At 47.3% G+C, this 27,678-nt stretch overlaps 1 protein-coding gene across 1 annotated transcript in view; it reads right to left on the reverse strand.

Annotated features, from left to right (window-relative positions):
• Nucleotides 1–27,678, reverse strand: part of SPNS2 (sphingolipid transporter 2) — a 132,657-nt gene that overhangs the window by 16,090 nt on the left and 88,889 nt on the right. The window contains exons 8-11 of the mRNA XM_017828836.1: nt 27,422–27,611; nt 21,787–21,852; nt 14,487–14,585; nt 3,553–3,716 (exon numbers count right to left, since the gene is read on the reverse strand). Of these exons, the coding sequence (XP_017684325.1) occupies nt 3,553–3,716; nt 14,487–14,585; nt 21,787–21,852; nt 27,422–27,611 (519 nt within the window). The remainder of the gene's footprint in view (nt 1–3,552; nt 3,717–14,486; nt 14,586–21,786; nt 21,853–27,421; nt 27,612–27,678) is intronic.

A 27,678-nucleotide genomic window follows, 5' to 3' on the forward strand; every position in this document is an offset into this window, starting at 1 on the left:
AGAGGTACAGAACGGGCAAGGAACGAGTCAAGTGAAATCACAGCAGGAATTGTATTTGAGTGGTTTGAAAAAAGAATTGAAGTATTTATCACTACTAGTGCCTAAGAGCTCTTACAGAACCCATTCTTAACAGTTTTCCCTCTCTTATCACTTTGGAAGGGTGGGATTAAATTTGTGTTATAAAAAATGCCCCCGAAATGATTGGATTAAAGCACAGTGATGTACTCTGTCCTGTTCTCTGCTAGTCCTACATTTACTAAAAGCCTCTTTAAGCTGTCAGACTTCTGAAGCAGCATGACAATAGTTATAAAAGAATTGTGTTAAAAAAAAAAAAAGGAATTGCTGTAGAAAGCAATTTTTTTTCATGAGTGTTTTTGTGAGAGGGGCAGCCTTGTTGACTGGAATTCCTGTGCTAAAAAAGTCATCTACAAAATATGCCAGGAATTGTGGCAATGATAAAAGTAGTGTGAAAGCCTGGAAATTCTGTTTTTGAAAGGAAGTGTGGTGGAAGCTGGAGGAAGCTTTACAGGAAAGAGAGGTTGCTATCCCGGTATCTGCCCTGCCCGGAAGGAGAAATTATCTCTAAGCAAATGCCCGGAGACCGTTACACAAAGGAACAAACAAACACAAAAATCCCAGCAATAAAACCCTGAACCGGTTTTCACAGAAGTGTGAAAATGAAAGCAGGGAAAAAGCTCAGTTTCCAGAGGCTGCAGAGAGCAGTGCTCCAGTTCTCTGCCCCCACATCAGCTCGTTAGGGAGGTCGGTGACACTGCCCCGAGTGCCCCGACCCCGGGGGTGATGGATGGGTTTAATCTCCGGCGCCCGCGATTCCCGCAGGTTAATTGATTTCTTTTGGCAAAGCACCTTTCCAAGACCCAGTGTCTGAGCAGCAGGACTGGCTAGAGAGGGAAAACAAGGCATCTTGAAATAGAAATTCCTCTGTACCCAGCAAGTAATAGGTAGGAGAGAGGGGAGGGCTGGCAGGAAGGTGTGCGATGCCAAGGGCAGATGGCCTGGCAGGGAGGTGGGAGCTGGACGGCGGATCTGGGGTCCAGCACGGAGCTTTCAGCTGCTGACAGCAAAATGCTCTGTTGTCTTTCCTCTCCCATACAAGCATGGAGTTACCAACAAATAAATCCTGCCCCATAAACACTGAGGAGAACACTGAACCTGTTGGCAATGGCAGCCAGGACCCGGTCCAGCACCGACCCCGCTGCAGGTGAGTCCCCCCACAGCCTCCAGCCTTACTACAGATACTGCCTGACTTCTCAGGAACTTGAATGAAGCTGCTCTTTCCAGGAATCTCTCTGCAGGATGCCAGGGTATTTTTAACATGGGAGTGGGCACATCCCCAGAAACAGTGCACTAGGAGTCATTTGAGGGAAATTATCTTGTTAACCATTATTTATGACAGTTGTTCTCCCTGGTTTGTAGCATGTAAGATCTGTGGCTGAATAATACAAAATTCATAAACAAATGTGAGTCAGACTGATAAGGAAAGGGAAAGATGCTGAAGGAGAGAGAGCAACAAAGCCAGGTCTGACACCTGCACATGTTTCTTCAGAGAGTGGAGCAGTGGCTGTTTGGGAGGTTGGTGGGCTCTGGACATGAACGGAGCACAACCAGAGCTGCTCAGGGTAGACAGCAACAGAGAAACAAACCCTTCTGTGCAGGAGCAAGCAGAGCTGTGGGGTGTGATCTCCCTCCCAACAGTAACACTGCTGCAAAGTTGGGGTTTTGGTAAAACACCTCTGTAAGACACACCAGCACTGGCACCCTGTGAGTGACCAGCCTGTGACCTGCGGTGCCTCCTGAGCAAGACAAAGCTCTCTTCCTTGAGAACTCCATTGGAGTGAGACCAGCTGGCTACCACAGTGCCTTGGCCAGCATAAAGGTCCAAGTGGGCTTGATATGCTGATATAAAGATGGGAGTGACGTGGAATTCATCAGCACCTGAAATCCCGAGCCCCTCCTTCACCACCTGAGGTGCCGTTCGTGCCAAGGGACACGGATCTCCACCACAGTTAAAGGTGGAACGAGCACTCTCCTCTCTGAACACAGTAAAGACAAACACTGAAGCTTTCCTAGGACCAGGTAAGCACCCAGAAACTTATGTTCATCCTGCCTGGACTCGCGTGTGCACAAGCACAGGAGCAGGGAGGCAGATGGAGAGTCTTCCCATCTTCCCGCCTCATGCCAAGCCAGGAAGGCCTTCAGAAACATGGGACAGCTTTCATGTCTTCTCCAAAGATTCTGCTGTAACATTTACCTCTTTTTTTCTCTTAGGAAGTCCTTCCTAACATCTCATCTCCAATTTCCCTTCCTGCCATTTAAAGCCCTTTCTCTGCAGATAACAAACCAGGCACACACACGTCACGTCCCCAAAGCCACACTGAGGTTCAGCTCTGCAGGACTTCACCTCCTTACCAGGTGAGGTCTTGTTTTTCCACAATATTTAAACATCTCATTATAGGGGAATGTATATTTTTAAAGGCACCAGGAGGCAGAAAACTTCTCCTTTCTCTGGGGTTTATGTGTGATAGTAAAAGGAAGGTGGAACTGCTCTTACAGGGCCACAGCACCATCTGTGGCACTGCTTCCAAATCCCTTGCATCCATCTGATATGAAAGTGTGAGCCAGAAAGCATCACCCAAACTGTTCACACACTTATGTCAACCTCCAAACACCTTATTTTGCTCCTAGTTGTACTATGCCTAGAAAGAGTGACATTCCAGGGCCCCTCTCCTTAAGGTACACCAAGGCTCCCGTTCTCCAGCGGGGGAAAGAAAAAGGCAACTTACAGTCAACAGCAGACTAGTCACCTACCCACATATTCAGCATGACATTGCACACAGTAACTCTTATTTTTTTGACAATTATGAGAAAGAGACTAACCCCAGAAGTTTGTATGTCATGTGGAAGCGTCTTCTGAATTACTGTAGTTGCCAACCGTGAGTTGATCCGAATCGGTTTCTTTACTGAAAAACAGTAGCTTTTTTTTTACAGGCTGCAGGGAGGGACTGGGAAAGCCTCTTTTGTCACAGCGCCCCTCGAGCACGCAGGACCCCACACACAGCTTTGCTCCCTTCTGGCCTCACGTTCCTGTCTACTGGAGGTGGAGAGCAGGGCACTGGGCACTGAGGCGCGGGTGCCACGTTGACCACCGAGCTCTGTGAAGCATCTCCTGCTCCTCACCTCGCAGTCCAACGGCTCCAGCACAGCAGCCCCTCACCACGGGTGGCCTGGGCTGTGACATGCTCAGGCAAGGGTGAAAAGGGGCCTGTGCCCCCCAGTACTGTGCTCCCCTCCAGGCCACACGGCCAACATCTGAGATCCACCAGAGCAGAAGCGTGTAAAGGATGCCCAGCCAGCACGACCCAAGCCCCTGTGCTTCGTGCAGCCTCATGCACTCTGCTGAGCCCAGGTTCTCCACACAACCCCACATCCTTTACCTGGAAGGACCAAGGCCAGGGAAAGAGTACAAGCACAACGTTCAGGAGAGAAAACAGGCTGTGGTAGCTCCCCATGTGCAATGGTCAGGTTACTCACTGTTGTTCAGCTTTGGCTCGGTCACTGAGGAAGAACAGGGCTGTGGCCAGGAAGAACATCCCTCCCAGGACGACGACGAAGGGGCAGAGCATGAGGGCGTAACCCAGGCTGAGGAACTCCCACACCGGGGACTCCTTTGTGCTTTGTCGTATCAGGTCTGAGATCTAGGAGAGAGGGGCACGAAAACGAGTCACTCAGATGAAGAAGAGACATGGTGACAGCAGAGGAAACACGGTGCCCTGAACAACCGCCCACCGAGCACATGCCTGAGGTTTGGAAGGGAACAGAGTGTTCAGCAAGAGCTCAGTGTCCCCTGCCCACTCCAGCCTTCCACGCTGGAGCCTGGGCAGCTCGTGCTGGGAGCAGCCTGGCAGGGGTTCTGCTCTCCCTGGCGCTCTTCTGGCCTGATCCATTATTCTTCCCACAGCCCCCTCACGCTCTCCTGGCTGCAGCAGTGGCTGCATCCGGGGGTGTCCAGCCTTGGCCGAGCCCCCCGGGATTGCCAGCAGGGCCACACTGGCACTGAGGGAGTGATCAATCTTCTGCAACTCCTATCCAGTCCTGCTCACTCCCACACCTGACGTACCTTTGGGCAAGGGGAGGTATTAAATTGCATTTCTGTGTACTGAGTGGGAAGGGGGGAATGTTTCCCGCAGAACTAAAAAACAGAGATCCCGTTGGATTTCCAGAAACAGAACTTGAACGTGGGGTTTTGTGCCCGTGTCTGGGGCGTGGGGCTCATTCCCTCTTCCAGCCTCCCAGGCTTGAAGTGCCAGTGTGTGCAAGATGTGGCTCTGCCCCAGGCTCAGATACAGGGGCTCACTCACACCAAAGAACCACACACCACCAGATTTATGAGCTAAGGCAATCTGCCCCTTCCAACAGCCAAAAAGCATAACTACTTGGAAGTGAACACAAATTTGCACCTACACAAAGGAGCTGTGACATGCAATGGCATTATTTACTTCATTATGAAATGCTTTTGCTAAAACACAGCAAAATTTAATGCCTATCTGTAGCTAAAACTATCACATTTTAATATTTACTGTCCAGCAAACAACTTTACTCTCCATAAATCCCACAGGGTGGTAGCAGCAGCTGGGGTGGGTCTCAAAGGCATTGGGCATTTAAATGTCCAGCTCTGTTTTTATCTGTGACCTTTTGTGAAGGCAGAAACACCAGTTTATACCAAAAGACTGCAGGGAATTTGCAACATAAAATCCTACTGCTGTGCACACACGCAAATCAGCTCCAGAAATAGTCAAAGCTTGTGCAGCAACTTCCAAGCTGCCACATTACCAGTGATGGAAAAGGTGGAGCCAGAAACAACCTACGAGCAAGTTCTGACATTCAAGGCTTAAATCTTGACAGTCAAGTGAGGAAATGTCACATGCAGGAGAAATCACCAACTCACAGCCCTGCAGAGACCTGGAAGGTAAATGTGTGTGGGGAGAAGCCTCAGCACAGGCCAAGCACAACAGAAGGCCACAGAAGGATGATGCTCATGGGGACTCAAACAGGTCACTGAGTGTGTTTTAGCAGGGAGACTCTGGAGCACTGGTGGTCTCTGGATCAACACCAGAGCTCCTTACAGCTCCTCCTGGCTCCCACTGGAGGGATGGAAAGGAGGAGCAGCCTGATGCTGCAGGTGACAGCACTGGAACATGGCTAAGGAAGAGCTCCTGTCCTCTCAAAGAGAACTTTATTCACAGTGTAAAACACACAAAGGAAAACAAGGGTGTTACAAACAAGTCTCATGTGAGAAATGATGGTTACAGCACCCTTAGACTGAAGCCAAGTAACAGTGGCCATTAGTCTGAGAGATTTATTAAAAATCAGCAACAGGACTTGAATGTGAAAAGAAAGCACCCACAGGAAAGTAGCAGAATGTGCTCTGCACCCAGGGGACAGGGACATCAGCTGGTCATTAATTCCCTTTTGTATCCAGACACCTTAATTCCCAACATTTCCCTTACTCTTCATTATGAACCAGAATTTGGCACCGAGTCAGCCTCTCTGTCAGGCTGCAATAGCCAGAATCGAGGCTATTCTAAGAAATCTAGACATTCTAAACCACTTTTCATTTTTGGGAATGGATATAATTATTCTCCAAAAGGACCAGACAATAAATCACTTGACAAATTGACATGATAAATCAGCAGCAGAGGATGAAAAACCAGGCATGTGCTCCTGCTTGCTTTCTCTTATGGATGACACAGCATTCTAGGCTAAAACCACCTTTGAAAATGTAAAGCCTCCAACAAGTAAAACTCCCAGTGCAGCTTGTCCCATACTTTTCCTTCTAACACATTATGTTGACCTTCTGTACCAACAAATCATGTTAATATTAAACCTGCTGTACTTTTCATTTTTAACCCAACACATCCTGTAAGTGCACAGTTTAGGAAAAGCCACGTTCCCTCCCATCTAAGGGATAATTCTTCCCATCAGGCCAGCTGGGCTTTCTTATGCAGGTTCCACATAATCCCCTCACCCATGCCTGCAACTCTAGAACTTTACCATAGATGTTTTTGCTGTAAACAGTCACTGCTCCCTGTTGTTTTGTTCCACTCAGTTACAAGCCACCTGCTAAGGCTGGAACTTTGGCATCTCCTCTCGAGAGGGCACAGGACATAATTACAGACTTGGGCTCCAAGAATGACACACTGTTTGCCAAATGGTCTGCTCTGTATTGCCAGTTTTGGGCTTTCCAGACTCCTCACCATGACAGCATCCCGAGCTGTCCAAGTGTGATTTGGCAAGACCCAAATGGAGCATCGTTTTTGGTGTCTTCTCTCCAACATGAGTAACAGACCGCAGGGGTTGGTGCAGGGTCGGTGCCAGAGCTGCAGCTTGGAGTCATGTGTGGGATTCCTTCCTTTGTTCTGCCAGCTGGGGGGTGGCAAAAGCTTCAGAACAGTTATCCAAAGTGTGGGGTGGGAAATCAAGCAGGGGGAGTCCTGTTGTTGCTCTGCAGTCTGACACAGGGCTTTGGTGCCAGCCTAAGGATGAAAGCTCCCGTCTCCTCCCTCGCCCTGCAGATCTCAGACCAAGAGGAATAACTTTGCCAAATGAACTTCGGCTCGTGGCATTCCTGCAGCAGCACAGGGGTGGTGTGTGCCCAGCCAGCTGGATGGAGTCCAGCTGGACAAAGTGCCCACTTCCCGGAGAAGGGACAGCGCAGCCGCAGCGGGCACGATCCCAACCCCCAAACCCCTGGCTGTGCCTCCATCCGAGGGCAGAGGACAATGCAGGAACACAGGGAAACTTCACTGCTTCCTTGGGAAGCATGTGGGGTGTGTTTTGGAACACGGCACAGGCCGTGGGTGCAGTAGAAGCCGAGGTGGGCTGAGCCCAGGGAAGGTGTTTGGACCCTGTTCTGTCCCTCCTGAACAGGGTGGGGAAATGAACCGATTTATTAATTAGAACTGATTTATTAATTAGACGGTGGAATGGTAACAACATCTCTGCAATCACCATTTCCTTCCCTCTCATTACCAAGCCAATATCTCAATTCCTCTGTAATTGCTTGATTTTTCTGACATTGCCACTTGGGCACAAATCCTGCTACATAAAAGGCTATTTCTGGCACAAATACCTGATTTTCATGATTACCAGTTTGATACAAGCCAGGTTCTCCCTGGCTGCTCTCTTCAGTACAGTTCCTTAACACAGTATTCCCTGTAGCCCCACAGTGTCACCACAATGGTTTGGGGTGCACCCACTCCCAAGTCAGAGATGCAGATGAAAGGTTTCTTTGATTTTTTTTTTTTTAAATCTAATATGAATGCAAATGAAGATGAGAAAGCAAAAATAAGGGATTTTATAAAGTAAACAATTTGCTGGGCCTGTGGGGGAGCACAAGCATTTATACTGTGCTAAATGGCACGAGAAACACTTTATAATAAGAGGAAGTAAACCTGATTTTTTTAATGATATTTGTTCAGACAACTACAGAAAGGTAAAAGCAATTATGGTCTAAAAGCTATTTCAGTTTTAACCTTGGCATGTTTAGATGTTGAATCGAAAAAAAGGCAAAAAAATTCTGTTAATTGCATCCTTTTGAGATTGCAAACAGATTTCATACTCGGCCGGTGACAATATCAATATCCTGCATTAATATGTGGCACCCCAGTTTGCCCCAGAAATACCCACAGCAAGGATCTCTGCACTGCTTCCCCCATGGCAGGTTCCTGTTGCCTTCCCAGGATGACCAGGCTGCATGGAATAGGTGCTGAAAAAGCAGAAGTGCAAAGGCTGCAGCAGATGCAGATCCTCCATCAGGGGTTCTGCTGCGATGCCAACACGTGGACTTGGTACATCTGGGGGGGCAGAGCAACATCTGCCTCCTCTGCAACCCTCTGGAGAGGGTTGTAAATCTATTTTCTTTGTGTCTTTCACTGCCTTTCTCTCCAGGTCTGGTCTGCCCAGGGGTTTTCTAAGTTAACACTGAGCTTCCTCCTGTCCCAGCGGGAGACACCTCATCCCAGGAGAACGTGGAGGAACTCACGTCTGTAGGGATGGGGGTGCTCAAGCCCACAAAGAAATAGGTTTGTGGCACAGGACCACGATTTGGGAGCACCTCCTTTAGCAGCATCCCTGTCCCTCACCTCTCCCTGCAGCACGGGCCCCTTCCCTGGCTGTGTGTCCCAGGAGAAGGAAGGAATTCCCCGTGCTGCAGAACTGGGGCGCCTCGTTCTGAAAGGTGCTCAGCACCATGAAAACTGTCCCTGCTGGGAGCACACAGGGTCCCTGGCAGCTCAGAGGAACAAACCACTTATTTAATGAGGTTTTTAGTGCACAGGAGGAGTGACAGAGCAGACGGGACAGAACCTGAAATACTCGAGTGCAACAACGACCCGCTCTGGATTTCTGGGCTTCTCTCTAATGAGAGACTTTCACATGCACTGAACATTTATCAAAAATACTGAGAACCTGCACATCTAACCAAAGTCATGGACATGCGAGGTGCACAGAGCTCTGGAAAAACACCAGAGCAGGCTGTGAACCCTTGGCAAAGAGTGTTTTATAGATGGGAAGTCATTTGGGATTTTAGGGCAGACTTAAATCTTGTCTGTTGCTGAGTCATCAGAAGTGGGAAGCTTGTTAGCTCGTTGCAATGAGAAGATAAATCCCATGAGGACTGGTCTCCAGGTGGCTAATTCTCCCCTTATTTTGCAGCTGACAGCCATGTCAAAGATTTGGCCTTTCAGTACACTATGAAAAAGGCTTTTAATTACTCAGCTCAGCCTGGACCAGAGAAATCCTCAACTTAAAGTTACTGCTTGAAGAAACAGGTAATGAGGCTGAGGGGCAGGGGGGGGTTCTCTTCCTCCCAGTATTTCCCTGACACAGGCACACCAGGTGTTCAGACTCGCAAGGGCAAGTCCCATTTTACCCCCCACATTTTGGGTCATACACAAGCCCAAATGTGGGGGAAGATCTCTACAGGAGGAGTGATACCATCAGGGCTACGGCACACCTGCCAAGCAGCTGGGATTTGGTAAAGAAAGAACAATGAAAACCATAAATGTGTATCACATTTCATCTACCAACCCCACCAGATGATGGGAGATGCTGCCTGTACACACTCATGTACTCTATAAATATTAAAACATGCTGCCAAAGGCAACAAGACAAGAGACCTCTGTCCCCTCTTTAGGCCCCCAACAGCAATGGAATATCTCCTGATGGTCCATGAAACAGAGAGTGATGCCAGGAGAATATTTTGCACATTTTTGTTACAGTACATGATTGCCTTTTTGGCCTCAGGTTCACCTCTCACCCTGCTCTGGCAGGAGGGACAGTGCTGTGGAACCACCAGCAAGCACCTCATGGGCTGTATTTGAGGAATGGCTGCACAGGTCAGCCAGGGACAGAGCACCCAGACTGCAGCATCACACCCCAACCATCCACTTTATTCCACTGCCCTGCTTGTAAGTCAGACAGCAGTGGATCTGAGTCCCAGTGGGCTGTGGCCTGTTTTAATCTACCAAACTAAACTGGAAAAAAACCATTCTCCCAGAGTAAGCATGTCCTACTCTGAAGCAGCCATAGCATTTTAAACCATAAAATACGAATTTTAAACCATAGAAAGTGAATTCTGCTTCCTCAGGCAGGGAAGCCTTTACACATAGAACTTATTTCTGTACCTGGTTGGGTAAACACCTGCAAACCAAATCACCGAAAGGGCTGTCTCAAACTGGGACAAGGTGCTGTAAAATCTGCACCTCCACTTATAACTTTCATTAAAAAGTGTCTTAATTGCTGCATTTACCACAGTTTTCCTTGGTTGCCCCTAATGAGAAGCTGATCTCCCTGCCCTGATACTCTGCACCAGGGATAATTAACACTGCTCTACTAACTACTTGCTAAAGGAAGGTCATTAGCATTCTTGCTGCTTAAGTAGCTCATTAGATCTAGTTTATCAGCCTGCTCACATAGAGAGTTGGGGAAGGGAGAAAAGTGAAGGGTGAAAGGCTCTCACAGCCCAGCTGCCAGACTGGAATTCCATCCTAGAGTGGCTGGAGGTGGTGTCCCTCCAGTAAAACTGAAACAGCAGGAGCCAAGGAGGTCAGGACAGGTGGGAAGCACCATCACAGGAGCCCAGGGAGCAGCTTTTAGCCCATCAAAAGGTGGAGGAGAGCTGATCTCTGGCTCTTTAAACCACCCTCCTCACAGGCTGATGTTGCCAGGTGACAAGTGGATACAGATAAGTTCCTATCCCTAGACCTGATAGATGGTTGCACAGAGAAGATGAGAGAGAATTTAAGCAGGCAGCAGAGCCAAGAGCACCAGGGCAGTGAGGACACTGTGTGCCCACACAGCAACTGCTCTGGCACGTGTAGCAGGTGCCCATTTCTCATCACAGCCACAGGCAAGGCAAGGGTGGAAGAGGAAAGCGCTGCTGTGCTCAGGTAGGAAGCAAATGATGAATTTGGAGGAAGGAAAAAAAAAAAAGCCCCAGGCCACAGCCTTGAAATAAAAAACAAACTCTGCCTGTACTCGGTGTTCCTGAAGGAAAAGAGAGTGTCAGGGAGTGGAGTAGCAGCGTGAAGGATAATGCAAACCCTCAGTAGGGACGACAGGTTCATCCATGTGCAGGGGTGGACACAGGAGCAGGGACTCACTGGCATGTCTTACAGTTGTCTAATTTTAAAGGGCACCAAAGATCTAACCAGAATTAGTAACACAAGGAGCTGGAGCTGAGATGCAGCCTGAGAAGAGGGAACTATTTCATGTGTGCTGCTGCCTCCCCCCACTTGGCTCTTCCGAGTCTGAATTGCTGTCCAGGGCACAGAGAGAGCAGTTGAAGACCTGTATCTGATACTCAACATGAGTGGTGGGTTTTGGGGCATTTCCCTTAACTCTTCTGTGCATAGTGGGAGATGCCAAAGACAGAAAAGTACTAGAGGTGTTTGGGTGTAAGGCCCTGAGCAGGTGAGAGTTCTCACTGACTACCTCAGGAATAAAGCACAGAGTGACAACTCTGAGCTGTTAAACAGAAACTATTTAAACTCTGCAGGTTGGTTATCACAAAGGTCCTGAAAAAAGTTACAGTTCTCTAGGAATAAAAGCTGTCTCCTCTAATGAAATAGCACAGCAATGCTTATTCTTATTTGTGAATGAACAGGCAGTGCTGATTTACAGTAACTGATCTCAGTGCTTGGCAGGTAGCAAAGCCTTATGCAAATCACAGCTGCCACCCCAAAGCTGCATTTGCATAACTCCTTTTTTGTAAGTCACTCTTAAGCCTTTTCACCATAATAAAAGTTATCAATATTTCAAGAGACATGAAAAATAGCCACACATGTGTGCTCCCTGCCTCTTAGCTTTTAATCACCAGTGGGTATTTGGGGCTTTGGGTGGTTGTAAGGAGCTGCAGTGTGAGATGTGGAATGGGGGAAGTTACAGAAAGTCTGAGTCTGACCTTGAGCTCTCTGGGCACACTCCAGAGTATGGCAGCAATCACACCCCTGAGGCTGCAGCTGATCAGCACCTTCTGTGCTCCACACGAGGATTTTAAGGTCAGTAGAACGTTTATTGGCATCCAGCAGAGACCACTGCCTGCCACAGCTCAGTCCTGCAAGGCCACGGGGATCTGGTTCTTTATTAAGAGCACTCTTAGAGGGAACCTCACTATGAACTCACCAAAACCACGTAAGATCCCACCCATATTAGATCAAAACCCTGATCATTCAGCGAGGGAGCTTCAGATGGATTCTATGAGCAGTCAGAAGACACAGCAGAGCTCCAGGATCTCAGGTGAACCCAAGTGATCAGGAGGCTGAGTTTCACCAATTCTGGGCCTGCCTGTCAGTGCAGTTCACAGAATCACACAATGATTTGGGTTGGAAAAGACCTCCAAGGTCACTGAGTCCAACCTATGGACAGACATCACCGTGTCAACCAGAGCATGGCACTGAGTGCCACGTCCAGTCTGTCCCTGAACACCTCCAGGGCCCTCTGCAGCTCCCCTTCAAAACCTTCCCCCTGCTCTGGGCCTGCCCCTGATAACTGCATTCACAGCAGTGGGAATTGATGCCTTCAGGCTGGGGATTCCCAGGACTATGGGACTGGGTTCCCAAATTTCCCTTAAAGCCTACAGCAGTAGGTTGCTCAGCCCTCACAGACTGCCTTGAAAATCCTGGTCAGAACCCAAGCCCCTTCTGCAACCTGCCCAGGTGAGGTTTCAGTCCCTCAGGATGGTCTCCATCCTGCACTGCAGCTGGACAATTCCAGTGGGTTTTAACACTGCAGTTGATTCCTGGCCTTAGCTCTGCTGGAGAAGTTGGCTGTTTGTCCTTTCACTTCAATAGTACTTGTTTCCCTGGGCTATGTGGAAGCTGCAGTGGACCTTTCAGTCCTTGTAGCAGAGGGAGGATGAGTCCAGCCAGTGCAGAGGCCACACAAAAGGATGCTGGATCCTTCCATGACATAGTGCTTCACTCCTGCTCTCCTGCCCCAGAGCCTTGTGCTTGAGGAGTCTCCTCCCAAATCACAACTGCCCAACGATTACAGCATTAAAAAAGGATAATTCAAAATAATAATTAATATTTTCCCAGCCTAAAGAAAGCCTAAGGCAGCCATTAAATTGGGGTTGTGCATGTGTCAGCCAGGCATCCTTAAGTAACACAACTTGCTTGATCTCTGAATACCAGAAGGGCAAGGCACATTATTTCTACAACCAAAGACCTTTTTTTTTTTTTAATCTATGACACCAAAGAGCCTTAGGCAACTTTCAAGATTAATTGCAATCATTCAGGGTCCTCGGTATTCCTCCTGGACATCCCTTTTACGTAAGGAAAAGGATGAACATGTAGCAGAGTCACCTGAGGCAGCCTGGCCTGCCCCAGCCCTGCCCTCATCCCCAGCCTTCAAAGCTCCCTGCCCTGCTTGTTTCATCCTCCTCCTCCACATTCCCCACTCTTCCAGCAATTCCTTTGTTCTTGCCACCTTCAAATAATTTCTAAAATAAGATCCCTTCTCCCTGGGTACCCAGAACACTGAAGTAAATAAAGAGTAAGCTAAATTGTGCATTTTTATTCTCTCGAGACATTTCTCATTTCTTTGGTCTTTTCAGCCTTATCTCTATCTGCCTTTCCACGTGTGTTCCAGAGGGCTACACAGCAGCTACAGCTTTGTGGGGAGCTGCCATTCCACAGTAAATATTTATGTATATTTAAATAGATGTACTCACAAAATTAAATATATATATATAAAAATACGTTTGTATAGGTGCATACACCAGTGTCAACAGGATGAATCGATGAGAAATGGTGGTTTTAAAAACTAAAAAAGCCCCCCAGCACCCAGCAGCTGTGTCACACAGTCCTGAGCTGGAGGAGCACACCAAAGCCCTGTCTCTCAGGTGATGGGACCAGTGAAGATCCCAGTTACATCACTGGAAAACAGTGGCACCTTCAAAACACCCTGAGCATCACTCTGGGATTTGTGTGGAAGCTGCTGTATTTTATGAATGATGATCTGTGATCTCTCATTCTCAATGCATCAAACTCTGCAGAAGGGAAAAGAAATTTCCCTGGTATATCTAGATTTTTTTTTCCCCTCATTAAATTTCCCAGGCCTTACATTTTCAACTGTGATGCCAGATTTTGGAGCTGGGTCTTTTGTTGCACTCTGCACCAGGATAATGGTGGCATAGGAAGGGAGATTCCCAGACAGACCAAGGCCAACCACTGCAGCAGTCACAGAAGGGAACACCCCAGAAGGAACACTAATAAAACCCCCAAAACACACACATCCCTCCTGCCATGGACTTTACACCATCACTGGGAGGTTCAGGTTGGATCTCAGGAAAAAGTGCTTCCCCTAGAGAGTGACTGGGCACTGAACAGGCTCCCCAGGGCAGTGGGCACTGCACCAAACCTTCCAGAGCTCAAGGAATGTTTGGACAACCCTCTCAGGGACAGGGTGGGATTGCTGGGGGTGTCCTGTGGATATTAATGATCCCTGTGGTCCCTTCCACCTCAAGATATTCTGTAATTCTGTGATTTATCATCATACAAACCAGGTACAAAATATCAGCAGGGCAGAACAGCTGCATGTTGCTGCCCATAAGTAGCTATTTGATTTAGGGGATCAGATTAACAGTTACACACACACATACACGACTCTCACCCAACCTCTTGTCCACACCACAGAAGCAACACTCTCTCTTTACAGAGCCGTCTATAAGCTTTATAAATGCCTGAGGCTAAAAAGATGTAGAAGCCTGTTTCCCCTCCCCACGTGGCCCTCCCAGGTTCGAGCTGCAGCGCGTGAAACAGCTGCACTGCTCTGCACCACTTCCCATTCTGCTCACGGGCACAGCCCTTCCCAGCAGGGCCTAACCTGGCACTTGAGAGGAGCAGTTAGTAAACAGAAGCAAACCCGGGCAGGCAGCCCTGCCAGAGCCTGCTGTGAGCACTTACAAATCCAATGAGATAAGGACTGCCAGCGTCTCCCAGGAGGTGTGAAGTGAAACTCTGCAAGGCCACTGCGGTCGCCCGGCGTGTGGGGATCACCACGTACTGCAAAGGAGGGGAAGAAACAAAAAGAGATAAGGGAAGTGAAGTAAGAACCTGCCCAGCTGTGCTGCACTGCTCAGTTTATACCCAGGGCAGGACAGAGTGAACCAGCTGCCCCAGATGCTGGTGGCAGACAGAGCCACCGGCCACTCCACGGGAACTGGGAAGCTCAGATTCCCTGCCTGGCTCTGGAGTTCTCCTGATGGCAGGTGCTGAGGGAAGGAAGCTCTGTCCAGTCCTCTCAGCAGCTCTTTGCCCAGGGCACACTCTGCTATTGCTCCTCAGCCTGTATTTTGCTTTGCTGATGGGGAGAGTGAAGCTCGAGGTTGCTCAGCACCACCAGCCTTCAAACAAGGTGTGTGTGCTGTAACCTGGGATATTGGCTTTATTCACATTGTACTGTATATTCATATTGTACTCATACTGTATATTGTATTTATGTTACAAAGTGATCATTTTGTTTCCTGAACCATCAGCAATCCACATCAGTATGAAAGGTCACATCCTCCCTTCCCACTCCACCTCCAGCCACTTTGTATTTCCCTCAAAAATCTGCGATTCCACTTGTGGAAAGCGACAAAGTCGCGTTAGGAAAATTTTCCGTATCCAAGATACTGTAGTTTGGTCTCCACTCCTCTAATAGGACATGACACCCTTAGGCAGGTCATGCAGAATCAGTCAGACTACACAGGAGCAGTGGAAAACACAAATTACTTCCCCATGAAGGGACCAGAGCTCACAGAAAACAGAGCCCTAACCAGGGAAAGGGACAAAAGTTTAAAAAAAAAAACCAAAAAACAAGCAACCCCCTGTCCTTAATTTGGAATGACCTTAATTTTATAACATATTTCTAGAAGCAGAAAAAAAGTAATTGTCTCCTGCATAAATTGTGAAAGAAGCTGGCTAAGGACATCTGCATTGAGTCCACAAATCCCGGTTTATAAATTGATCTTGTCTTGATTTAAAGGCTGGAAGTAATGAAGAATTCAATAGGTCTCTAAATCCAAGTGAGCTTTGTTTCTGCCTCTGAGCACTGAATCTCACTGTGCCTTTTCCTGTGGCTCTGGAGAGCCGTGTGCCCTGCCAGGAATGACTCTTGTTCAGCTATTTGTGGACCATCATCCCTTTTATTTGTCCACTTTCTCTCTGATGGGCTGCCTTCAGTCTTTCTTTAGAAGCTGTGCCTCGCCAGGGCTTCAGCTCATCCTTGCAATCCTTTGCAGTCATTCATTAATTAAATGTGACATTTAGGACTGGCCAGAGCCACAGAGAGAGATATCCATTCCCTGAGCAGGAGAGCTCACTCAGGGCAGGGGATGGGAAGCACCTTCCAGTGCTCTGACAGCTCCTCTTAGGGAAGGGGAGCTGCCCTGTCTGCAGGGGAAAGAATGAGCCATAAAAACCAGCAAGAAAAGAAAGAGCACAGAGAAAACCCACCCCAGAAGAGAACTGCTGCCTGTTTAGAATGATCACCTCGTTCCAAGCACAGACAGTTACGAATGATGGGTAAAATTAGATTAAATGCTTTTCCTTAGGGTTTTGCCACGTGCTTTCAGAGTGACCTGCCAGTTCTTTCATCCCTGCTTTGACAAAGCTGCAAATGCACACTGCTAATGCACTTTGATGCCATGTATTAAACAGGCACCCTGTTAAACTCCTGTTGTGCAATGAAAGAGCAGAAGATGTTCAGATCCACAGCAGCCACCCAGCTGGGGATGTCAGACCCTGTCCTCCTTTTGCATCCAGGAGCTCAGAACACGGCTCAGAGACAGAAATCCCGAGAGGAAAATTAGCTCCAGACTTCATTGGAGACACAAAAGCCTGCTGAAGGTCAGGCTGTGAACAGTAGGAGAGCCCCACAATTCATTCCCACTCCCCAAAGAGGCAGGAAAAATCAGTGCAAACTGGAGAGATTAGACAGAAGAAAAGAAAAATTAAGAGTGAGTTATTGTTGTTCTTCCCACCTGGCCCCAGTTCACACAGGGACAATGGAGAAATATTCTGGAAGGGCTGTCTGGGAAAAGGCATCTGAGAAGATACAGTGAAATTCTGCCTAACTGAAGAGTCCAGAGCTGTGTGTGCATCTGTGAAACAGGGGATTTTAAACCTAAAGCACTTCTCTTTCTGTAAAGTTTACATCAGCAAACCTGGAGAAGAAAGCCTGCCTGGCCCTGTATTATATCAATTTTTTTAGCAAAAGGGCAAAGGAAATGGCACATTTATTAAAAATTTACCATTTCCAGGGAGTGGCAGTGAATTGGTGCCAGTTAGAGGAAGAAATCTGAATGATACCTGTATCATATGTCTGTGTGCATGTATATCCACATATATATATATTTATACACACAAATACACACTCACACTTACATTAGACACAATTTTGCATGTGTAGATGTATTATGCAGACATAATTTGGCAAGCAGCAGTACAATTTCCAGCAAGTTTTCAGTGTGCTTAGCTGAAGAAGTTATTGATAGCTGAAACAATGTGAAGTACCAAAACTTATTAAATTTAGCCTGGAATTCAAGAGATAAACAGCCTCAAACCTAAAACCCAACATATGGCAAGCCAATGAATACAAGACTTTTTGTCCTGCTCGAAAAAGATACTGGAAGTTAAAAAACCAAAGCTTAAACCAGCATCTCCAAAACACCAAAAATACTCCACCCCATCCCTGCTTAAAAAGCATTTTCTCCTGATGGACAGGAAGCAGTTGGTTGCAAACATTGTCTACTCTTCTAGGCAGACAGCAGTAAATTACAGCCCTAAATGGGCATTTTGATACTAAAATAGACCTAAATTCAAACCATCCATGGCCTGGTTTGGACATCCCACAGAAACTGGAGGTGGGAGAGCCACAGCAGCCAAGGCGGAAGCCCGTGGGATCGGCCTGGCTCATCCCTGATCCCAGGTTCAGAGGCAGGCAGCACAGAGGATGGGCAGGGAGGCTGAGCAAGCAGCTTTGGAAACCTCTGCTCTTTAAATAGAGGTTCAGAAAGGCCATGGGTTGCTGCTGACATCTCCTTCCTGGGATGGAAGCAGGAAGCTGGTCTGAAATAAGTTAACTGGGAAAGCCAACGGGAGATCACCCTTCTCCCAGAAAAAGGCCACGTGCCAGAGAGGTGAGTTCTGGTGTTTATGCCTAAGCTTTGATAGAAACTCTGCTCTCTAAAGCACTTTCTGGGTCAGGGCAATTCATACTTTCAGCACTGAAGGCAAAGAAAACACACACTGACCCTGTTCCAGCCACTGCCCGAGCCTGGGAATAGCCCAGGTGTCCCTGTTGTACCTGTGTTCAGGCTGGATCCAGAGAGAGCAGCCTGAGACAAAAACCAGGCAGCCACTGTCTAACAAAGTACTCTTAAATGAAGTAAAAGGAGGCTGACCTGGTCTCCAGCTCCCACACACCACGGAGCAGTGCACCCCCTCCTGCAGCCTCTGGCTGGTTTGGAATGGGCTGTACCCTCATTCCCAGGCACTTCTCATCCTGCCTTCAAATCCAACCCCCAGCACTCTGGGCACTGCTAAGTGGAGGCACTGAGAGAAGCACCAGCAAGAGGTTCTGGAAATGCAATTTATCTTCAGCTTTAAAAATAGGGCAGCATTTTGGACTAAATAAATAACTGGGGTTTATTTATAGGGAAGGTAATCAGGACAAAAGCAACATTCCTCCATGCCCATGGCTCAGCTGAGCAGCAGTCTGTGCCTGTTTCCAGCCTAAAGGAAGACTCTGACTCTACAGCAAAACATCAGAGCAGCTCCTCCACAGCAGGTCATGACCATGTAAAAAGACCCAATGCTTTAAAAGAAAACAGAAATCCGTAGAGCAATTTCGCTGCATGAGTGTCAGGACTGTGCATAAACTGGGGGATGGCCTTCCTCAGCAAAGACCTAAAGAGGTTGTGATGGAAATAGATAAGGGCCTCTAAATTGCTCTTACACAGAAATGCCACCAAGCCTCTGTCCATCACCTTTATTTTTGAGATGTGCTGTGGAGGGCAAACCCCACTCCCAGGACCAGATTCCACCAAGTCCCAAGCACTCCCCACGCCTCAGCCTGCGACACGCTCGCCTGCTGCACTGAAGCTCATCCATTACTGCTGGTACAAGGCAGTTTTAATGCTACTTTGGGGTTCTGGTGATTTTAAGGCCAATTTGCAGAGATGGCTGATGGAACCTGTTTCATAATTAGCATGCTCCACACAAAACATCCCCCCTTTCCCCGAGCACCGTCTGAGCATGTGCCTGGGAGGAGATATGGAGAGTTGTGCTCAGGAGAATACGGCCTGTTTTGTACAAATTTGCATTTGGAACAAATATCAGCCTTTCAAAATCTCAGGCAGTGCAGAACATTCTGCAGCACTGACAGTTTATCAGAGCCAGCACTTGGCACCTTGGACTGCAGACAAGACAAGGAGCCACACGACGACCCTTCCACGGGCAGGCACAGCAGATGCAAGGGAAGCACGAAGCCAGGGAGAGCCAACAATTAAATTGGAAGATAATAAGCAAACATCCTTGTTTTGCCATGGAAATTAAACTTGTAAAACCTCTGGAGGTGCTTAACAACCTGCCCGATAGGGTTCTTAAGCAGTCATGAGATCTGTAAATCTTGGGAGAGCTGTGAGGAATCATTTGGGATGCAGTTTCCAAAAAGCCTCACTCCTGGCATAATGAGATCAGCAGGAACAGTGTTCAGCCAGTATTGAGAGCTTTTATCCATGAAAACAGGGTAATATTTATGTATAGGATGAAAGTGTTGTTAAGCTCACGCTAATAATGCTTTTAAACTCCTTCCCAGCCCCAGGCAAGAACAGCACACTTCTGATTACACCAAATAAATAGTAATCAGTAGAAATTAATTTGCCAAACATTTAAAGTGCATCTTGCTAAAGCATATCTACACCTTCCTCTGGCAAGGACTTCCCACAAAGCTGTCTGTCAAAGGTGGTTACAGCCCTGGCTCTCACCCAGTGACAGCCTAAACACCCTCTCAACCCCCCTTGGGTGATCCCACTGCATTCAGCCTGTCTGGTTACAGCCCTGCACTCATCTAAATGATGTTTACATTTATTCCTTCAACACTTTCACAGGTCCACTGGTGCTTTTAGTGCCCCAAGCTGAGCATTATATATGACACTCAGTTCAGTTTTCTAAACAGACCAGAGAACAGTGAGCTGAAGAGTTGGCAGCAATTACCAAAATCCAGTTTTTAACAGGGTTTTAATTTCTTTCCTTTGTTTTGGAAAATGGAACTACTGCTCCCAATCATTTCTTATGGAGTTCTTTTGCACTAAAGCACAGTAAATAACAGCAAATGCATCCCTACAAAATGCAACCGACTATAGGATGCTGGTAAGGCAGATGGCAGACCCTATAAAAGCTGTTAAAAAGCCATGGGATACTGAAGTCACATTGAAATCAACACAAAAAGATCTGAGTAATTAAAACAGGACAATGATCCAGCCCTAATACCCTTGATATAACAGAGCAGTTGGTTGAAAAATATCTTTTGGGGTTAGCCTGAGACAACAGAGGCCACATTTCAGGTCTCTCTCTGGCACAGACTTTCTGGAGGACCTTGAACACGTCCCACAGGACCCTCCCTCTGAGCAGAGACACCACCTCAGCTGCTCTGAGAGCTGCAGATGTGCTGGTGGCTGAGCCCTTACCTGAGCCAGCCAATGCTAGTGAGGCTACAGAGAACTGCCATTTAAACCCATCCATGAATTCTGAGCGGAGAGAACCGGGATCGCTCCCGGGAACATCCCAGCCAGAGGCAGGATGCGACAGGAAGCTCTGGCAGGAGGCAGGAATGAGCAGCTACACACACTGCTCTATAATTTCTTCCTCAGCACAGCTGGTCTGGAGGCTGCACATCTGTCCAAGTGCTGAGATACCGCTGCATAAATGGCCAGAGCAGCCCTGAACTCAGCAGGAGCTGCAAACCCCACGGAAGCACCGGGAAGCGCCGCTCAGAGCTCCGTCACAGCACACGGACCGGCAGGAGGGAGGAACCTCGGGAATTAAAAGCCCTCCAGTGCTACCAGAGTACCCTGAAACCTTCATTTCTCCGTGTTTAGCCACATCTGAGAGCAGTGGAATTAACTCCCCACCCCCCACAGCGTTCCCCGCACAAATGAGTTAAAGATGGAAAGTTGATCCCTGATGGCAACTGCGGAGCTGCTTCAACACACAAACAAACCCTGAACTCCAGCACAAACACTGCTAAAGCAGAGGCTTGAAGTTCTTTGCTGAATCAATACATCAACACCATTATCTTTCCATCTAGGAGTACCCAGCCTGATTGTTTCCTCCTTGATGTTTGCACAAGCAACAAATACAAGCCAAGGCAGTTTGCTGTTGATGCCAGACTGATTGTATTTTTAGTTCTGTCAACAAGCTGGCAAAGGACCTCGGGCAAGTCCTGTAATGGTTCTGTGCCTTAGTGCCTTTCTTTTTTCATACAATAAGCAACACCTCCTTCACAACAGGGTTTCAACATGTTATGTTTGATGGGCTCTGTGCAGCTCTGATGAAGCCTCTACAAAACACACAAGGCTCTTGAACAAATGTCCACACTATTTCATGTGAAAACAGGGCTGCTGAGGTCAACTTGTTGATTTGAAAGACTTAAAAAGCTCTGTGGTGGAGAAAGAATCAAAAATTAAAGACATGAGGTGAAAAGTCCCTGACAGTTTCCTCTTGGATAAAGTGGACACGATCCAAAAATTCTTTATACTTTCTTTTCCTCTCTGCTCTCCCAGAGGTGGGTTTCTATTGTGGATGTGTTGAATGGTAGGTAGATGAGCTGCCTTTGTGGTCAGACAAGGGAGAGAGGGAGGGAAGGATTTCCTATGGCAGAACAAAGCTGAGTTATTGATAACAAAATCCATGAATGTGCTGACTGTTAGGAAATTCTGGCCGAATTCTGTGCATGTGGGGCTCTGCACAAACACTTCACATTTGGGGAAATTATTTGAATTCAGAAATGTTGTCCTTTCTGGACATCTCCTCTCCCTGGTGCTCAGAACAAAGGACAAGAAGAATCTTTTTTCTATCTCTCTCTATAATGTCACTTAGTAACAAAAAAAACCAGAATAGGCTGAAGCAGGATTTGGAAGAAATTGTGAATTTCAGGTTGTTCTTGCAAGCTCATAAACTGTTCTGAACACCAAAAGATGCTGTTCCAAAGTGCACTCACCATCAGAATGTCTGCTGTGATAGCCCAGTTTGAAAACAGAAGAGTTTCTCCGATAAAAATGCAAATCTGTTGTAACAAAACACACAAAAAGGAGAAGATTTATTCACTTGACATTCAAAGGGAAAACAACCTGTCGCAAACTTGCCTTTGTTGCTTATTTGTCTCTTACCTACACAACACACTCCTTGTTACTGTTGTGGTTTATCCTGAATATTAGCAAACCATAGATTTGTATCAGAGCTCTAGAGGGTTGGCCTGCAATTTTGTTAGTGTAAACTAACTAAGTTTATGAACTACAGAGCAGCTAAAACAAAGGCTGACGTATTTGGTTATGGTAGAACATGAGAAAGCAGAAAGAAGAGACAGCTTCCATACCTACAATCAGAATTGTTGAGGTTGGAAAAGGCCTGCAAGACCATCAAGTCCAACTTGCACCATTCTGTTCCAAAAGGCCAGTCAGAAAAGGCAAGAAGGCCCCAACTCCCCAGAGCACAGACATTTTCATCACCAGGAATGTTAACCCAGTTATGTGTTAAACTCTGTAGCACATCAGATGAGGTGGAGGATCCCTTCCCTCCCCAATGGCACAGCATGGGTGACATCTGTGTACAGCCAAGACAGGAATTAAGTATGGGCTTGGCAACATCAGTGCCTTGTGGTGAAATATAACCCCTGGCTCTTTGGAGATGGTCAGCAAGAGACATTAAAAGCCAAGAAACTGCAAGATGGCATGATGTGGCCACTGCCACTGTCTTTCCCACACACCAGCTGAGGTTCCCTAAACCCCTCAGACCATCATGTCACTGCCAGGAATAATTTGCTTTATTTAGCAAGTCTTACACACCGACCTACAGAAGCTTCCTCTATTTGTTTCTAAAATTGCCTTTGTTTCCCACACATTCTCCCTCCCTATCCCCTCTCTCTGTGACTGGATCTGCTTCCTCTGTGATGGTGTGGGCAAGGAAATCTCCATTCCCACCTTCCCGCTGTCCACTGGTCTGCCCTGAACTTGGAAATGCCAGCTGCCAAGCTCAGGACACAGATCCACTGAACCGAGGTGCTGACAGGAGCTGGAGCCACATGTCCCACAGCAAGGACTTCTCAGAGCCCCAGGTGGGCTCTCAGACCTGCTCTGAAATGTGTCCTGCCCCAGCTTTGCTGCTGCTGGGGCTCTGTGGCTGGATGGAGCTCAAATTGAGCTTGGCAAAGATGGGATCACACTTCCAAATGCAGCATCAACAAGCCCTGCCTGCTCATACACGTTGCAAACAGGCAACTGCTTGCCTTGAGGTGCATGAAGTGCACACATGGATGAATTGTTACAGGCAGCAAGGAGGACTTGCCCCTCGTGCAGGAATTCACTTGAATTCCTGTAAGTCCTATATTCCTATTAAGTCCTATATTCCTATCAAGTCCTATATTCCTATCAAGTCCTATAAATAAATCACTGAAATGCTCCAGACTTCAGAGTGCACCAGCTCTCAGTTGCTGAATGTGTTATTTCACCCATTCCATGAACCATGTGCTTGATGTGTGGCTACTGGTAAAAGGAGAAGAGGAACAAGAAGAAGATCAAAAAGCAGGACAAAAGATACTGACATTAAAAAAAAATGTCTGTCCTTCAGCTGCTAATGGGGACTTCTAAAAATGAGTTCATGCACTGCAAAGGGCAAATGAGGATATGTGATGTTACTGCTGGAGAGAGAACTCTAGGGATGCTTACTGCAAATAGGGCAGCTCCAGAACAGATCAGTAGCTCCTGAAATGCTCATGGGTTTGACTCCTCACACACTTTTTGAAGCCTCACTTTACACTGAGATTTCTGCTCTGTGAAAACATCCTCTTCTGACTCCAGCTGTGTCATATCTCACCATCTCCCTTTGGTGTCCAGCTGCTCACCTGTGCTGAGCTGGCAGAAGTTATGTCCCCCTTGAGCCATTCTGTTTAAGTGAGTTAGCAAATTCTGATTCCCAAAAATTATAAACAAAGTAGGTTTCAGAGTGGTCCCCCCAGCAGATCTCACAGCAAGACCTAAGCAGGTTATAAACTCCTTCCGTGGTATCCGTCAACATCTTCATTATTTGTATTTCTCTCTGAAATGGTGGGTAAGACACCCTCATATCCTCGTGGATGTGGAGCAATTCCAGCTCCAGCTCAGTGCTGGGCAATGCTGATGCCTCAGGAACAGGCAAGTCACCAACACCACATCACCAGAAGTCCCTGGAGCTGAGACTGAGCTGCTGTAAAAGCTCCATGGTAAGGTTTTACCCTGGGATTTGCTGTTTCTGCAAGATCATAAAATGTCTTTGAGGAATTGAAATAGATGCTGAAATTGAGGAACTTGGAACAGTGTCAAGAGGAAGGAGAAGCAAAGCATCTCTCTCCAGTCATTTGGAGATTTAAAGGAGTGTAAAATCAGCAGCTGAATTGCCTGAGCTGTGTGAGATGATGATGCCACACAGATAATGGGTTTCCAGAGACAGGTTTGAAAACCAAGGTTCCAAAGAGTACATATTTCAGAAAGAGTGGGACCTACAGATGTGCAAATTGGTGTTTAAGGAGCTGGATTACAACACACACTGCAAGGAAAACTGAATAAGAACTGATTGAACTATACAGCCAAGCGAGATTGTAAAAGAGAGAAATACAAGTGTGTGGGAAGCAAAGTGACACAGAAAACTGGTTTGTTCCACCTTGCCAGCCACTTCTACCACTGCCAATAATTGACTGGATTAATATGAAAAGACTGGATGGAAAAAAGTAATTTGTCTCCCTGCTCCAGGTAGGAATGGCTGCTACAGAACTGGAATAGCAGCTGCCCCCAGAGACCAAAAGCACCTGTAAGAGTGAGCAAGGGAGAAAAAGTAGATGTGTTCAGGGGAGGAAGAGAGCAGAGAGCATGTAAAGGCCAGGGGGATCATGCTCATGGATGTGCAGGTTTTTTTCCAGAAATATAAAACCTATAAATCCAAGAGCTCTGCAGGTTCTTGCTGGAGTGCTGAACACTTCATTTAAGCTGATGCTGACATTAAAAACTCTCAACTGTTAACTAAAGCAGGGAGGGAGATGGTGATCTGGGGGCCACCAGAGCTCAGTCTCAGAGATCACCATCTCATGGGGAGCCATCCAACTGCTTGGAAGGAAGAATTTTAAAGCCAGTGAGGGGTCCAAACCCAGTAACTGTCAATTTTGACATGGTGTGATCCATGACAGCAGTCTAAGGACAGGCACACTACAGAAGGTTGGCAAACAGCCCCATGCTGGGGGACAGGTCAGAACACTGCTCTTGCCTTTCACAGACACACAGAACTCGAGGATGTAAGTCAGGACAGGAGCTGTGAAGGAAGATATCAGAGATGGGAAAATCATCCCACAAGTTTTCCTGTATTGTTTCCAGAAGGAGAATTTATCATAGATTTTGAGATAAGGAAGGGAAACCCAGTCCACCACTCTGTCCACCATAGCTCAGTGTTCCAGCTCCAGAGTCAGAGGACAGTCTCTCCTTCCTTTCAGACCAGTGAGACTTAAAAGAGAGAGCAAGGAGAAACTTCTACACCAAGCAACCTTGCAAGACAGGTCTCCCAGTGAAATACAGGGGAATTAAACACTCTGGAAGACTGAAACAGCTTTGAATGGCACGGAAAAACAAGGGCTGGTGTTTGAAACTTGCCTTGAAAAGTCAGTTCAACTGATACACGGCACTGCCACGTAATACCTTGTGTTACAAGACACTGGTAGCTCCAACACAGACCTGTCCACCCTTTTTAGGGTCAGGTTTCCAGCAGCAGAGAGAGCACATTTAGGGTTACAGACAGGCAGTGTTACCTGCTTCAGCCCAACAGCATCACAAACTGGCTCATGTTCCTCAAACTCCCCCCATATGCAGCTATAACTCCCTTGGCAAATCACTGACTCTTTATTAGATTTACTGCCCATTCATAATAAAATAAATTGTTTTTAAGACTGGTTAAATAATACCATCTATATTTACATGCTTATACAATGCAGAATAGTCACATGGCTATAGACTACAGAAAAAAAAAGATAAAAATTAGATCAATGGCCACCTTTTGCTGCACAATTTTTGAAAAGAGCATTTCCAGCTTAGAAATGGAGGAGTTTCTACATGAAGAGACTGAACACCACAAATGAACATGTCATTGGATCTGAGAAAGGAGAAAATCACACAGAGGTGGAGGGAGCAGGTGAGGGATGTGATGGATCTTCACTCAGAGACAGCTGACAGTGAAATGTTAATGCTTCACCAACCAGTAACAGCCTCTCACAGGTTGTCTGAGGTGATCATTTTTCTGCTGAACCGAAGGTCAGTTCTAGCCCAGGCCACAGACCAGAGACCTGAATCTCCTTCTGGCACTTTCTAAACAGCCAGAGTGGACATTCTGGGTCCTGTCTTAGTCATGTTGAACTTTGACTCTTTCTTCTTGTGCTTCCTCACAACAATGGCAGCTACTGAAATACTCACCAAATAACCATGGCCAGGCTAGTGCCAGAAACACAGAGAAAGGAGGAACAGCAGTTGGCTGGTTAATTGTAAGTGAATTCTCCTTGTGGGTGGAGTGTGCACTGCTGTGTGGAGGCTGAGGGAGGGCTTTCAGAAGGGATCCCACCACTCCAAACACCTGCTTTCCCTTCAAAAACTTCTCCTGGGTCCCTGAACCCCAGAACCCTGAACTCTCCCAGAACCCCACATGTTCTCTCTGTGGTATTAAAAGGGAACCCAGGACCTGTTCAGAGACTGGATTTCCACTCCCTACTGGAAGCAAGATTTTAGCCTGAGGCTGGATTATTACAGTTGAGCTTTCCCTTTTCCCTTCAGTCTAAAAGAGGGTTGATTTAGATTAGATATAAGGAAGGAGCTTTTTACAAAGGAGGTGGTAAAACACTGGCACAGGTTGCCCAGGGAAGCTCTTGCTGCCTCATCCCTGGGAACATTCAAGGCCGGGTTGGACAGGGCTCTCAGCAACCTGGTCTGGTGGAAGGTGTCCCTGCACAGTGCAGGGAGGTTGGACTAAATGACCTTTAAAGACCCTTCCAACCCAAACCATTCTATGATTCTATTTGCCTGGATCTATTTGCTGTCCTTTTGTATAATTCATTTAGAAACGCTCGGGGAGGGGCCATATTTTAATCTGCATTTGTGCAGCATCCAGGACTGTGTGTTCCTGGGCTGTGACTGGGGCTATGGTGATACAGATAACAGCAAACTGAAATCACCCAGTAATTAATACTGGTCTGCTGCAATCCATCCAGTTATGGAAATGAATGGTACTTAAAGGCAGCCCAAAGCATGCCCACAAACAAATGACACTGTAATTATAACCTGGTGCCACTGCAGCTACAATACCCTCATTGCAAGGGAAGAGGTCAATTTTCCTGTACCAACACATTGGGTAAGAGCAATAAAAAAGGTGTGGGTGGAGGTACAGAGAGAACAGACCTGTGGGTTCCCACGGCTGATGACAGTCAGCCAGCAGGGATGAGCAGCTGAGCTACCGGGCACCCCCAGCCTGGGCCAAAATGCCAAAAGCAGAAGCAAGACAACACCTCAGGCTTCCTGCGGGGGACAGTGAGGGGAGTCTGGGGGGGACTGGCACACGGGAAGGGTCACACTTACATAGGCTCCCACGATGCTGCTCTTGGCAGCCACGAAGATGAGGCAGATGAAGATGGCAGAGCCCAGCATGCCCACGGCGCACACCAGCGGGTCCGCCCGCTGCGTCTTCAGCCGGCACCACTTGGTCGCTCCCGCCCCCGTGATGACACCCAGGAAGCCAGTGAAGCACGTGATGGCCCCGAAGATCAAGCTAGGAAATAAATAAATAAATAAATAAATAAATAAATAAATAAATAAATAAAAACAACAGGCAGGCG

This window comes from Lepidothrix coronata, unplaced genomic scaffold, assembly GCF_001604755.1.
Source record: "Lepidothrix coronata isolate B3197 unplaced genomic scaffold, Lepidothrix_coronata-1.0 Scaffold154, whole genome shotgun sequence".
Lineage (NCBI taxonomy): Eukaryota > Metazoa > Chordata > Aves > Passeriformes > Pipridae > Lepidothrix > Lepidothrix coronata.